The sequence below is a fragment of the Chiroxiphia lanceolata genome, chromosome 5, assembly GCF_009829145.1.
Source record: "Chiroxiphia lanceolata isolate bChiLan1 chromosome 5, bChiLan1.pri, whole genome shotgun sequence".
NCBI lineage: Eukaryota > Metazoa > Chordata > Aves > Passeriformes > Pipridae > Chiroxiphia > Chiroxiphia lanceolata.
Genome location: NC_045641.1, coordinates 71,220,445 through 71,233,652, shown reverse-complemented (window position 1 = coordinate 71,233,652; position 13,208 = coordinate 71,220,445). Strand labels below are relative to the sequence as shown.

Here is a 13,208-nt window from a genome sequence, read left to right as displayed (position 1 = left end):
AAAAACATTAGTCAAGCATTCACTCAACATATGTTTGACAAGTTGTATCTTACATTCATGCGAACTTCTTGACCATGCTCACACCAAAGGAAATTTATTTGGATGCAACAGAAAAATCACAAAAATGGCAAGTTGCATGGTTCGTGAGAATAATATATTTGCCAGGAAGATACGTGTGCAAAAGAAGAAGGTAGCCATTATTTCCCTAAAACGAATTAAAAGAAGTATCAAGCATAAAAATAACCAGATACTTGTTCTCACTATCTAGCTTGGGCATTTTTCAAATTCTCAGCTAAACTCTTTTTCATTAACCAAATTTGGCGCATACTTACATGGGGAGAACAGCCATTACTTGCACTGTTTTAAATGTTAGTTTGGTCTTTATTTAACAGAAAAAATACATAGATTAAGCTGATTCGTATCCTTTACCATCTCCAGGGGAAAACCTTGAAGTTAATATTCGGCAGTTCCTGAAAAGAAGTTTTATATAGTATCTAGGTCCTGCACTAAGAAAACAATCATTTAAGTCTGGACACTGGAATGCCACAAACTCTCTTTGTGCAAAACCACAGTTCTCTGCCTAAGCAGCACACTCAACACTGTTATGGCAAAATAACTATTAATACTGTGATTTTATCTGTCCAAGCTTCATGGTATACTACAACAAGCCAGCCTGAAAAACAAGACAGTTCACAAGACAGATCCTAAGAAGCACCTCAAAGATACTTCGGAAAACAGAACTTCAGAACGAAAAGAACTTAAAAGCCACAACCCCTAGTGCTTACATTATATACATTACTCCCCAAAGTAGATGGTAAAGCGTACTTCGAAAATTGAAAGTTGGAAAAGTCGATGGTGTACGTTGTGGGGGCAAATGGAGGGGAGAGAACAAAAGAGAATGGCACAATTAAGTGATCTTGATAAATATGTTTTTTTAAAAAGTCTCATCTTCCCCTACTTTAGAATGTAAATATTTGCTTCTAACTATCCTTTTTTTAATGCAGAAACTTCACTGAGTACAACTATTTTCAGAATACTACCCACTCTTCTATTAGCACAATTTTTTTTTAAGTATATTTACTTTGTAAATTTAGTTAATAGCTAACTGGCTCTGCAGATTCTTTCACTGGCACAAAACAATTATTTTTCTTACTTGAGCAGGCAATTGTGAATTCAGGAATGACAATCCCCAAACAAATTCAGTCTTGGAAATCAACAACAGAAGAATCATGCCAGATCATTCATGAGCTTAAGATTAGAGAGGTAGCACTCCAGTTGAGGTTTAAGTATCAAGTAAGTACTATAGATGACCTTCCACTTGATTTCACAAATGTTCTCATCAAGCCTGTTCAATTTTTTAGGGTCACTTTCTTTCCCTTTGTCTTTTCTTTCCTTAAATATAGGATTTCCAATTATAAAGAGCTGCACAGGTGGCCCTTTAGCATCTGTAATCCTATTCTCACTGGAGAAAATGGGAAGACTCTTGTCTCTGTACAGTCCCTGGATGACCATTAAGTTTATCAAAGGCTCAGTAGTTTTTGAGTTTTCTCTCAGTCACTTCTTGGCTCTATTTCAGGCATGTCCTGCTGGACATTTAAAAGCTGATGCACAGAAATCCTCTATATTTTGACTTTGGTTTTCATTTTCTAATTTCCATTAGCTAATTATTTGTGTAAGACCAGTTGGTAGCATCCATTTTATATGAAGGGGGTACAAAGAAGACAGAACTTGCAACAATAGGGCCACATTGAAATATAGGTTTATAGGGAATCTGCCCTAGACAGAGAAAGCTGGGACTAAAAGCAAAGAGACTCTTTTATATTTCATGGTTAGCAATAAGACTGCCCTTTGGCTACTTCCTAAACAGGGGGCAAAATGCTCTGGTTACATAAGCTGATGAGAAATCACAGATTTTAATGACACTAAACCAAATATATTTATATAAGAACTTAGTTTTTCAAGTCTCATTTCCTCAGTTTAGAAGCTCAGTTTTCCAACTCTCATTTCTGCCTTGAAATAGAAGAACATTTTTATGCAAGGAGAGAATTCTTCTCTACTTAAGTAACAAATTTCTGTCAAACCTCAAGAACACATTGGAGTTTCATGTTTTCTTAGTATCCATCATTTAAATCCAAATTTGGTTTGTAGTTATAAAATGCTGATTAGGACTATATAATTTATTTAATGCTAAAGCTTTTAGTGGTTATGAGCAGCAATCAGACCTTTACTAAAACAAATCTCTGGTTATGATATTGACTAGTTGGCCAAGCCATCCTACGCCTGCCAGCTCAGTGATGAGGGCTGGCTTAAACACCACATCCAGCAATTCTTCTCCTCAGTCAAGCAACTACTTCTACACTACAGAAAAGCTCAGCCAGAACCTCCAGTTATCACTTCTGGCCACAAAAAGCACATTACTACTGTTTAAAACAGTATGTCATCCTATTGCAATAAAACATCAAATTGTTTAATCGGGAAAGCACAGTAAAATTACCTCACAACCTATACTTTTATACAGTTAACAGAACATTTGTGTGAAATCTCATGACCACATGAAGCACCAGTTTACCAACATATGCAGGGACAATAAAACCAGACAATTCTGCACTGTTAACAACTGCTTAAGCTCCACCGCACGTCAAGGGCTTACAATAAGAAATAGGCAGGTTTTGCTTTATGCATCTTAAAAGTGTTCTTCCACAACATTCTTACAGTTCAAGACCTGCCTGAGCCCACTACTTTATAAACCACGTGTACCTCTTAATTTTTTCCCACCTTAATTTTTACCCACACTAACCAGGCTTGTATCCAGATCTAAACATATACTTTCACAGAAAGCATTTTTTTAAATATACACAAGAAAAATATATGCTGAAAACAACATAAATATCAAAACACCATCTTTTATTTCAGGAGTAAGTTTGCCAGAGTTTAACCTGGAGGTTAAACCATGATATAAGGCACAGTTTTATTCTATGACAAAACATGTGGTTTTACTAAAAGAGTCTTCTGCTCAAGAATCGAAGATATTTATATGCATCACTACAATATATAGCAAAAAAATTACACAAGCTTAATTTGCAAGACAATTTTCTTGAATTTTAAGGGAATTTTTAAACAATCTGCTAGAGCAGAGATCATACTTATCCTTTAAATAAGAAAAATAAATTTCACACTCACAGATTTATTTAGAAAAAAGCTCTTCAACTTGACAATGCTCTTAGTTGCATCATTTGCTATCTTTACTATTTCTCGCTTGAAATGACAAAGAAAACTTAATACAACTGATACTTTACACTGAAACATGGAATTAAGATATAGAAGTGAGAAATGACACAGTTCCCATGAGAAATGAAAATGTAAAGTACGTGTTAAACAACTCTGGGGAAAGAAAGGAGGTGGGGGAGGAGGGTGGAAGACAGGGGCCCAGAATGCTGACTTTGTTTTTTTGAAAGTGTTATTAGAAGGATTCTAACGAAACCATCAAGGTCCAGAAAATGAGTTACTGCTCTTTATATTTCTACTCATCAGTCCGAGAGGAAAAAAGGTTTCCATATTTATGGGCATTTGGGGGTTGCTGTTTGTGTTTGGTTTACTTTTGGAGGTGGGGCTTTGGGGGGTGGGAAGGAGGTGTTTTGGGAGTGAGTTCGGGTTTTAGGTTTTAAGGTAGAAAACAATTAGGCTGTTTCAAGTATAAGCTACTAGACACAGACACCACAAATACACATCACTTATACATTCTCACCCACACTTATGCATTTAGAGCACACAATTTAAAATCCAGAGCATTACTGTGGAACAGCATCCCTGGCCCACCTGCAGTGACTGTGCTTCCACTGACAAGGCTATGGTTTTTCCTATTACTTTCTTTCATTAGAGAACACCCACAACTGGGCCAGATGTTTTAACAGCAGCCTGGAAGGGAAGATCCCCTACCAAGGAAACAAACTGAGCAGAAACTCACAACTTAGGCTACAGTAATACAACAAAGAGTTAAGTAATTTCTTTCTCCAAGTGTCAAGCAGAAATCCAAAGCACTAACTTTTGCTTTGCTCAGCTTATTTTCAGGTCTTATATACAAAGACCTTGAAATGGTAAAATAGTGCTAGTTCAGATATAGGTTAAACTGACAACCCTGGCACTCTGTAATGTGAAACGATCTTCTCCTGTCCTGGGGTCACCGCACAAGTTCTCAAAAGGCTTATTTAGATATTTTATTAGGCCACCTCAACGTTTGTCCCTGGTATGTCCTCCTTTTTCACTAGCTGAACTGTAAAAGCTGCGTTTGCTCAGCATTCTCTCTACAACGTATTATCCTGTGACATTTTATCTGACCATTCTACAAAGAAGACAGTACTGATATACACTCACTGTCCTCAGGGATAGTCTTATTTTTTTCCAGGAATGCAGCCAAATAAAGATGGTTCTTCTGTAGACTTTTTTCTTTGTTAATCATGCCTAAATTTCATATAGCTGAGTGCTGTGATTTTCATTTTTAAACAAACTTAATCCATAGTTTACCTAAAGAATATTATCAGTCTGTTTCAAGTCATGCTAGCAAGGGAATTTATCAGCTTTCTTCAAGAAATGAGCCATAAATCAATCTTTTTGTTTTGGTCAACAATATAAATCCAATGATTAACTTCCTCCAGAGGAACAAAGGCAACTTTCTGCTCCATTTTCTACAACACAGACCAAACCTTTGATCTAAAGTTAGGGGCCAGACTTTACGCTCTAAAATGGACACATTTCAGTAACTGCCCAAAACACTGATGGAAGACCCAGCCAGTACACCACCAACGAACCCTATCCTGATTTTAAAAGAAGGAAACGTAAGATTCCTTGTTCTAGTGCTCCTCCTTTCATCTGCACACTCCAGGACTCACTGGACAAGCAGAGTCATCACTGATAAGGCCGGACACTGCAGCTCCTCTCCCCCACTGCAGCTCAGGCGTGGTCTACATTTCTACAAATGCCTTTGTCAGGAGTGCAGTGTGTCGGTGTGTTGGCTGATGTATCACAGCAAGAACCCTGAGTAAAATTTCATGTGATGGCAAAAGTGTGTTTGTGACAGTGAAGCTTATTCAGAAAGGAAGACAGTTGCAGGATGTACAAAGGAAGATTAAACCACACTGCAACGAGCTGTAATCACTAAAGGTTAATTTTGCCAATAAACGTCTTTTAGTACAGATCTGCTTTAACACACATTGTGTGCAATGCTCATCATAATTTCTGGAAAACAATTCCCTCTATAACATCTTGCCTTGAAATAGTAAAGAGCTTACAAACCAAACTTTTCCCTAAGATGAAGTATAAAAATAATTTCTTGCAATTGTTAAGCTTAGTTAGCTGCAATGGTTTTAGTGAGCAATCACAAGCTCCTTGCTAGAAGACTTAATAGCTGGCATGGATTCTGAAGTAATGATTTCCTGACGAACACTGCCAAGTTAATGTAAATCACATTTGGGGAAGAAGAGGATTATTTGTAGGGGTTTTTTTACTCTGGTCCCTTCCACAGAAACCACAGACATTCTTTAAAGCCTCTCTGCTTCCTTAACAATCAGTGCTACTTTGGAATTCTCAAGCAAGAACACAGAATGAACAACATATCAGATTATAACTTTCACTGTAAATTAATATGGTCCCTGTGAGTTCCTGTTGGTAGTTATTAAAAGTTGTCTTAGAATTATTTTAATTTTTAAAAGTGTGTGAACAAATATTTTTAAATTAACTTCATGCTTAATAGAAGTCTAAAATAATGATTTTTTAAAATTTAACAGGTCCTCATAGTCTAGGCTTGGATGCTAAGTTATAATTGCAGGGACTGAAAATGCAGATACAGAAGCATACCCAAGGACTCATCACCAGAGCTTATTCATGCAGATCAGAAATTACTACCTCAGTTTAAATAAAGACTGGATGCAAATATCTGAAGTATACACTGATATTTTAGAGCAAGTTGCATGAAGTTTACTAATCCTCATCACCCTAATACTGCAATGCTGAGGTATGTGTTACGGGACAGACCAAATCATCCTTTGAAAGTTAAATTGTCAACTATCTCTCATTTCACATACCATATTCACAAGTCTCATTGGAACAAGTCTGAAACTGAACACAAAGTGGAAAAAAAGCCAATTAACTTAGTGTTCTGACAAACTCTACAGTGCTTCAAGATGCTACTAACTTATTCACAGGAAAGTTGGCAGAAGGGAAAGCTCAGCTCTCAATTGATCCGGTCCACAGTCTTTTTTTCTAGCCCAGAACCTGAATGAAGGAGGTGAGGTTGAAGGACTATTTTCAAACTTGCCTACAGCTAAAAGCACCTACAGCTTTGTTGTATGAGTCTATAAGAAAAATGTTTGTCCTGCACAAATCGTTTTTGTGCACTCTAGTTTGATTTCTAATAAGCCAAATCTCTCCCATGCTTTTTATAAAGGGAAACCTAGGTAAAACACCTTCAAAATAAAGAAAATATACTAGCAAGTATGTTCCTTTGAGTTCCTGGCAACCTCCTGCAGTAGGGTGAGGACAAGCAGACAGTGGCAGTAACATATAAAACCAGCACAGCAAGATTTACAGGAGAGGTCACCTCTCCAAGTCCTCACTGTCTTTTAAATATGTGGTTTTCTGGTTACCTTCCTTCCCCTCCTCCTTCAGAAGAGGAGCAAACATGATGAGAAAGAAGCCAACATTTTGAGCTGTGTAATAAAATGAAACCTTTACAATTTCACTGAAACATCCTAGCACTGGACTGGAAACCAGCATCATATGAAGCATACATGACAAATCTCAAACTTTGCAAAGTTTTGTGACAGAAACTTTGAAAATTAACTATCAATGAGATTAAAACAAAACAAAAAAAACTCCAAAGAAAATCAAACAAACAAACCCCTAGAGTTAATATTCAAGGCTATTAAAGTAAGTGAATAGTGTCTGATCTTATTTCCCAGTAGCCACAAAGATCTTCATAGAAGCAAGAGCCAAATCCCAAACACCTTATGCTTCAGAAGCAGAGGGAGTTACAATAGTTCTGGGACAGAAGATGGCAAGGACATTTCAGGTGCCATGCTAGCCTCTTGCAGGATGAAGCACTGCTTTGCATGCTGTTGGGTTTTGAATCATGCAGTATAATCCTGGCCTAGGCAACCTTCTCTGCTTTGTAGTCTCCCGTGCCTGGAGATTCAGGTCACACAACAGTCCTCCTGCTAGGATCATCCAGCTACTAGCAACATCAGTGCTGCATTTTAAATCTTCCAGGAGTTACATGCAGCCCAAGAGGCAAGGTAGGCCACTCCTGATGCAGTTTCACAGCACAACCTATGCAATACTATTGCAGTCTTTTGAGTTAGCTTAATTACCTTTAAGTAACCAAAAAATATCTTGTGGTTTGTTTACTATCCTAGCTATTACCAGAATTTAGTGATGTATTTGCAACCAACATCTTCTGATAAACAGAGCCTCCTTAGGTGAAGAAAGATTAAATACACCTTCTGTGTCTCTGTGCCAATATCACAGCAGTCTGCAGATTTTGTATCAGTATAACACTTGCCTGCACATCACCTATAAAACCTAGAAATTAATTCCTCAGGACACAGGCCAGGCCATGCAGCAAACAAATAGCTGAGTGCACCAGTCTTTCACCTGTGAAATGTTAATATCAGCAAAGGAGCAGCAGAAAGATATTCAGTCAGACGCAATCTGCTCAATAGAGAGATGGCATCAAGCAAGAGAATGTATGAAGCAAAGCCTTATTTGCATTATTTGGGGAATTTACATCTAAAGTGCCATTTTATACAATAGTAACTTGCATGCAAACTAAAAACCCTTCACTGTACAAGTGAATTTGCAAAGAAATTCTGTTTGGTTTTTTTGTTTCAAAATGTTTTTTTCCCCAAAATCAAAAGTACTGTAACTGTAATTAGAACTGTCCATTTTCCTTTTCTTATACTCTTGTATAACATCTACCACTCAGCAGAAGTACTACCAGTTCCCACGAATTTTTGTTACAGCGTGCAGATGTAAGTCCTGTACTACAGTTGCTTTTGTGCTTGACATGCTCAGACACAAGTTTCCAACTTCCAAAGGAACAGAAGAAGTAGGTCCATAAAGTATGTGCTCCCTGCAAAGGTTTCGCATGAAAAAAATAAGTTTGTTGGGGGAGGGGTACCCATTAAACCTGAAGATCTTCCCTAACATGCAGAGTACTTAATCCAGAAATCAACTTCAGCTGCCATAAAAAGTGTTGTAGCTCTTTGTACTCTAATTGCATTCATTAACTGAAAACCTTTACAACCCAAAAGTTTTGGATTGATCTTAACAATTAAGGTAACTCTATACAGTCACTTGATTTAAAACATTTCCTGAAAAGCAAGTAATTAGTTACCACTTCTAGGAGGCACTTAAAATTCCCTTTGTAATGAACAATACATCTAGAAGTGAGAAAGGCCAGTTGATTTTGATAATGCTCCTTATGAAGAAAGCTGATCAAGTCATCTAAAGGGTAATTCTGATGTAACTATGACAACAAAGTCTTTTCCATGAGGAGAAAAGGGCTGCACAATTTTTAAAACAAACAAACAAACCAACCAAACAACACGAGGAAACAGCAGTACAAATATACAATACTGCATTTTCAAGTAGTACTTAGTCAAGAATCTGGATATGCCTTTTTTTTTTCCTTTTTGTTTTTTCTATCTTGACTGCTGAAGCAGAAAAACTTCTTTTCCACTTGCTCAACTTTCAAGTGCTCTCCTGCACTTGGTGACCTAACACCTGGTCTTCTCCTGGCAAAAAGTCGACATTACAGTGTCAGTGCTATTCCCAGCTGCTGATCTTATTGAGAAGGATCTCATGGTTAACACCAGTTGGGAAAAAACAGTTCCAGAAAGGATGGCTAGGACCAAGAAACCTTCCTGAAACTGCCCTGAAACCTGCTGGCTCACTTCAAAAGAAGGCTGAACAAACACTCCCTTCCCTTCATCTTCATCTGAAGTCCCTTCTCTTTCCTGGTACACACACAGTATTTTATTGAGTATCAAGACAACTAAAATTGAAAAAATTAAAGTAAGTTGTAGCGTACGAATGTGAGCAATGAGAAGCTCAAACCTCAAAATGTATGTAGGAGAAGAATCTAGACAGTTCATATTTTAATGCCTTCTTAGATGAAAATAGGACAGTAAAACATTTCATTTTTACCACATGGGACACTGCCAGGAAAATGCATTCTTCATGACTACATATTTGTGCTAGCTTATACAGTTCTTAACATTTCACTTCCAAGTAGGCATTCTCATGTTTTCAGCAAGATAGATACATTTAATAAATAGACATCCCAACACAGAAGAGACTAGTAGTTTGGTACTTAAATCAACTTGATCATGAAATACTTACGTATGCTACTTTAGACATTTGACAATTTAACTTTGATGACAAACTGAACTTGTTGATAAAGATGACCTTTGTGTAAGTTTTGCTGCTAAATCATTTCTTTTCATGAATTACAATCTTATAAAACTGTATCTAAAATAAACATCAGTTGAGCATAACAGGAGATGGATTAGACTGCAGGAAAATGAGAAGGGTTTTGCTTTTCCAAGTTTCAGATTTTATTAGCTGCTCTTAGAATTTTTTATTACTTATTCCTACTGCTATTTGCTAGGTAACATCATGAAACCAAAAGACAATTACAGGGCTAAAAAAATCTAAATAAATTACTTCTTTATCTTTTTAAATTTACATCTCTGTGCTGATGCCACTCTTCCATTGAAGGGTTCTGAAAGGTTCTGAAATATAACCAGATTTATTAAAAGCTGAAAGGTCTTCTGTAATAAAATTGCATACAAGAACTGCAATTTTTGCAACTGCAATATGGCAAGACAGAAGCTGGCTATATTACTCTATTACCTTCTTAAAACATACTCTTCATATAACAACTTAGAAAGTGACCTCTTCAAAAATGCAGCAGAAAAAAATGTTTTGTCCCTTAATTACAGTTGTAGGAGGGGTTTTTTGTTTTGTTTAGTGGGGTTTTGTTTGGGTTAGGGAAGGGGGTTTGGTGTTTTGCTTTTTTTGAGTTGTTTTAGATTTAGGCATATTGAAGTGTTTCCTACTGATTTAACAGATCATCAATATGAAACAAGTTACAAGCTTGCTTTACCTTTGAGCTATTTAATTTTTCTTCTTATATTTTCCTCTTAGTGTAAAGTACTAGAAAGAGTGAAAGAGTATGCAGTCATCTAGTATGGATCACTGAGCATATTACTGTCCAGATTCAGAAAATACAAATACTGCTCTAAAAAAAAAGACCAACTGGCTTCACAACAGTGTGTTATTCCTAACTAATAAGAATCTTGATCTCTCTGGTTACAAGCCAAATCAAAACCACCTTGACTGTGTTTTTCCTCCCCTTTTCTCTCAGTTTTGGGATGGTGGGTGGAAGGAGCATGAGCATTACACTTTTCTTGCACTCTTAAATGGTTTTAGAATCTACTAAAATGAAACTAACACTATCATTAGTTCCAATTTACAAGTTGTAAATACATAGAAAAAGCATAAATCCATCCTTCTGTTATTTCCAAAGCCTGAAATATATGTAAGGGAAACCAAACTTCTGTTTTTAAATTGTCAAAGGACTATTGAAACTGTGGAAGAAAACATTCAAGATACAGTATTTCTAAGAAGTTCAGAAAAGAAGCCATGTTTTGCAGAGATTTTTCTTCTTCTGGAGGAAAAGAGCCAAACAAACTAGAATGCAAAGAAGTAGCATGCAGCGAAACACAACCCTCATCTTAACAAACAAAAAAGGCACCGATTCTCCCTCCCCAAAAAAAAAGTTGGCTTAAAAAAATATGTGCAATAGCAGTACAATAGATTAATTTTCTTGTTTGTTCAAGGAAAAAAAAAAGATAGTACAAATATGTTCTCTACTATAGATAGAAAAAATTGTCAGAAGCATTAGTCTTCTAACACACAGTATTAGTCTTCCACTTTGAGAGAGCCAAACACCTTATCACAGGTGACTACCTAAGGGGTAACCTCAAACTAACCGTTTAAGTAACATCACTAAAAACACTGTTGAATTTTGCATTTTTGGCAAACACTACTTTGTCCCAAGAATAGAGATAAAAGGTTCTACTGTAACCCACATCCAGAGACTCTAATGACGGCTGAGAAAACTACATCAGTTCTAGAATGGGCTAAGCCAAAACACAGAATTTTTTAAAGAGAAGTTCCCTCGAGGGTAGAGAGAGGAACTTTTCTGTAAATTTTCTGGTTAAATGCCAGAACACATCTCAAATTATTATTAGTACAGTATATTGATTTATCTCATTTCTTCGGATGTTTCAATAAAGCATGAATATCAATAATTATTAAAGCTCCAAAAATTACTCGACATGTCAGAGAGGCACAAGTCTGACTGTCCACACGCAGCTGATGGTCTTTAGAGTACAGTAGATTGTATTAGGTTTTACATTAGAACTTCTCCATTTCTGTTAATCTTCTGCACAACTGCCAAAAGAAATTTCTAGTACTTTTTTAAAGTCTAGTTGTTCACAAACAAAATTGAATGCAATTTTAGAAGTGCAAATTGTTTGCAAATCACACTAATAGAAAGCGAAGCAAATAATGCAAACTGGCTTAGGATAACTTCAAATACAGTACCATCACCTATTTAAAACCATTCAACAAACAAGAAATAGTACAAACTTCGATATTTGTAACTACTTTGTTTTAACAAAGACTTACCCTCTTCCAGGATCTAAGGCAATTGCTCTGGGTTGATCCAATTCTTGCCAAAACAAAACTTTTCTCAGTGATCCGTCTAAATTAGAAACCTCAATCCGATTTGTTTCAGAATCTGTCCAGTATAATTTTTCTCCCAGCCAGTCACATGCCAGCCCATCGGGTGACAGAAGTCCAGAAATGACCACATTTTGTACACTCCCAGATTTATTGAATTCTGTTCGCTTAATGGCTTCTTCACTGACATCACTCCAGTAAATCAACCCCTTTACAAACACAAAGTCCACTGCTGCTGCGTCCTCTAAGCCACCCACGATCACGGTGGCATTCTCCTTCCCATTGGCAGCGTCCACCAGTCGCAGATCCCGTCGGTTCGCATACAGCAACAGCGGGGAAGCTTCAAATAGGAGAAATAAGGGGGGGGACACACAGACACATGTATTAACGTCACTCATATTAACTGTAAGTTGCACTATGATGGTGCATCAGGCCATTAGTACCTACTAATGTAAGAGTATTTTTAAAAAAAATAAGAAATGGTGGGGAGACATTTAGAGGTTTGACTAAAAAGCACTGACTTTTAAAGCTTTTCGACTTTGTTACAAGCCAAGATCGTGCCTTCGTAACAGGCAGCTCAGTATTCTGGGTTGTGCATTATTAAAATAGCAGTAAAGAAGAAAGGAGAGAACAAAGAAAATGGGGGTTTGAAGTACCCAAATGACACTGTTCTGTACAGAAGGACATTTAAATAAGAATAAGGAAGACAAGAGTAAAGCAGTTTTCTAAGCACTTAGTGCTGGCCCATCTAAGCAATGATTATTTTTCTTTATAGAATTTAGCAATATACACACCACTTCAATAATAGCATAATTCATGTCAAGCTTTCAAAGTGACCTGCATGTTGATATTCCCCAAAATTATATACCTCAGACATTTTACATATAATACAAAAAATCCAAAATTCATTGCACAGCATGAGACAAATGCTGGTTTAGTGTTGAAAGTGGTATGAGGAGGTAGGGAGAAAAATAACTCTATAGGTATGGATAGACAACACTGAGTTCTTTCAAACTCAGGTCTACCACTCCTGTTCAGTTCTCTAACACAAAGCCATAATCTTACAGGCTTTATTTGCTTACTCTGTCACTTTTCACAGTATATTTTTCATAACAACACCTAAGATGACTAATGTAAAGCAGCAGCCATGAAAACAGATAGTTTCTTAAATGTAATATGCCTGCTTAATTGTCCTTAATCACAAACTATATACAGTATGATGCAAATTCCAGCCTCATTCCTTCTTCAACAAAAGGTTACAAAAAATACTACATTTGTATAAGGCAGTCACATCCTTTTAAATTGACTATCAGAAAACATTTCAACCTTTCCCTGTATTTATTCAGAAACTGTAGCAACAGAGCTGTACAAAGGAATTGAGAGAAATACTATGTGTCACACTAAAT

At 36.6% G+C, this 13,208-nt stretch overlaps 1 protein-coding gene across 2 annotated transcripts in view; it reads right to left on the bottom strand.

Moving 5' to 3' along the window:
- The window catches only part of LRP6 (LDL receptor related protein 6), a 119,941-nt gene that overhangs the window by 92,171 nt on the left and 14,562 nt on the right, over positions 1-13,208 (bottom strand). Inside the window, exon 2 of one of the 2 annotated variants that reach the window (XM_032689594.1) lies at positions 11,749-12,142. The exons of the other annotated variant lie outside the window; for it this stretch is intronic. Coding sequence (XP_032545485.1) covers positions 11,749-12,142 — 394 coding nt within the window. The remainder of the gene's footprint in view (positions 1-11,748; positions 12,143-13,208) is intronic. 2 annotated transcript variants of the gene reach the window in all.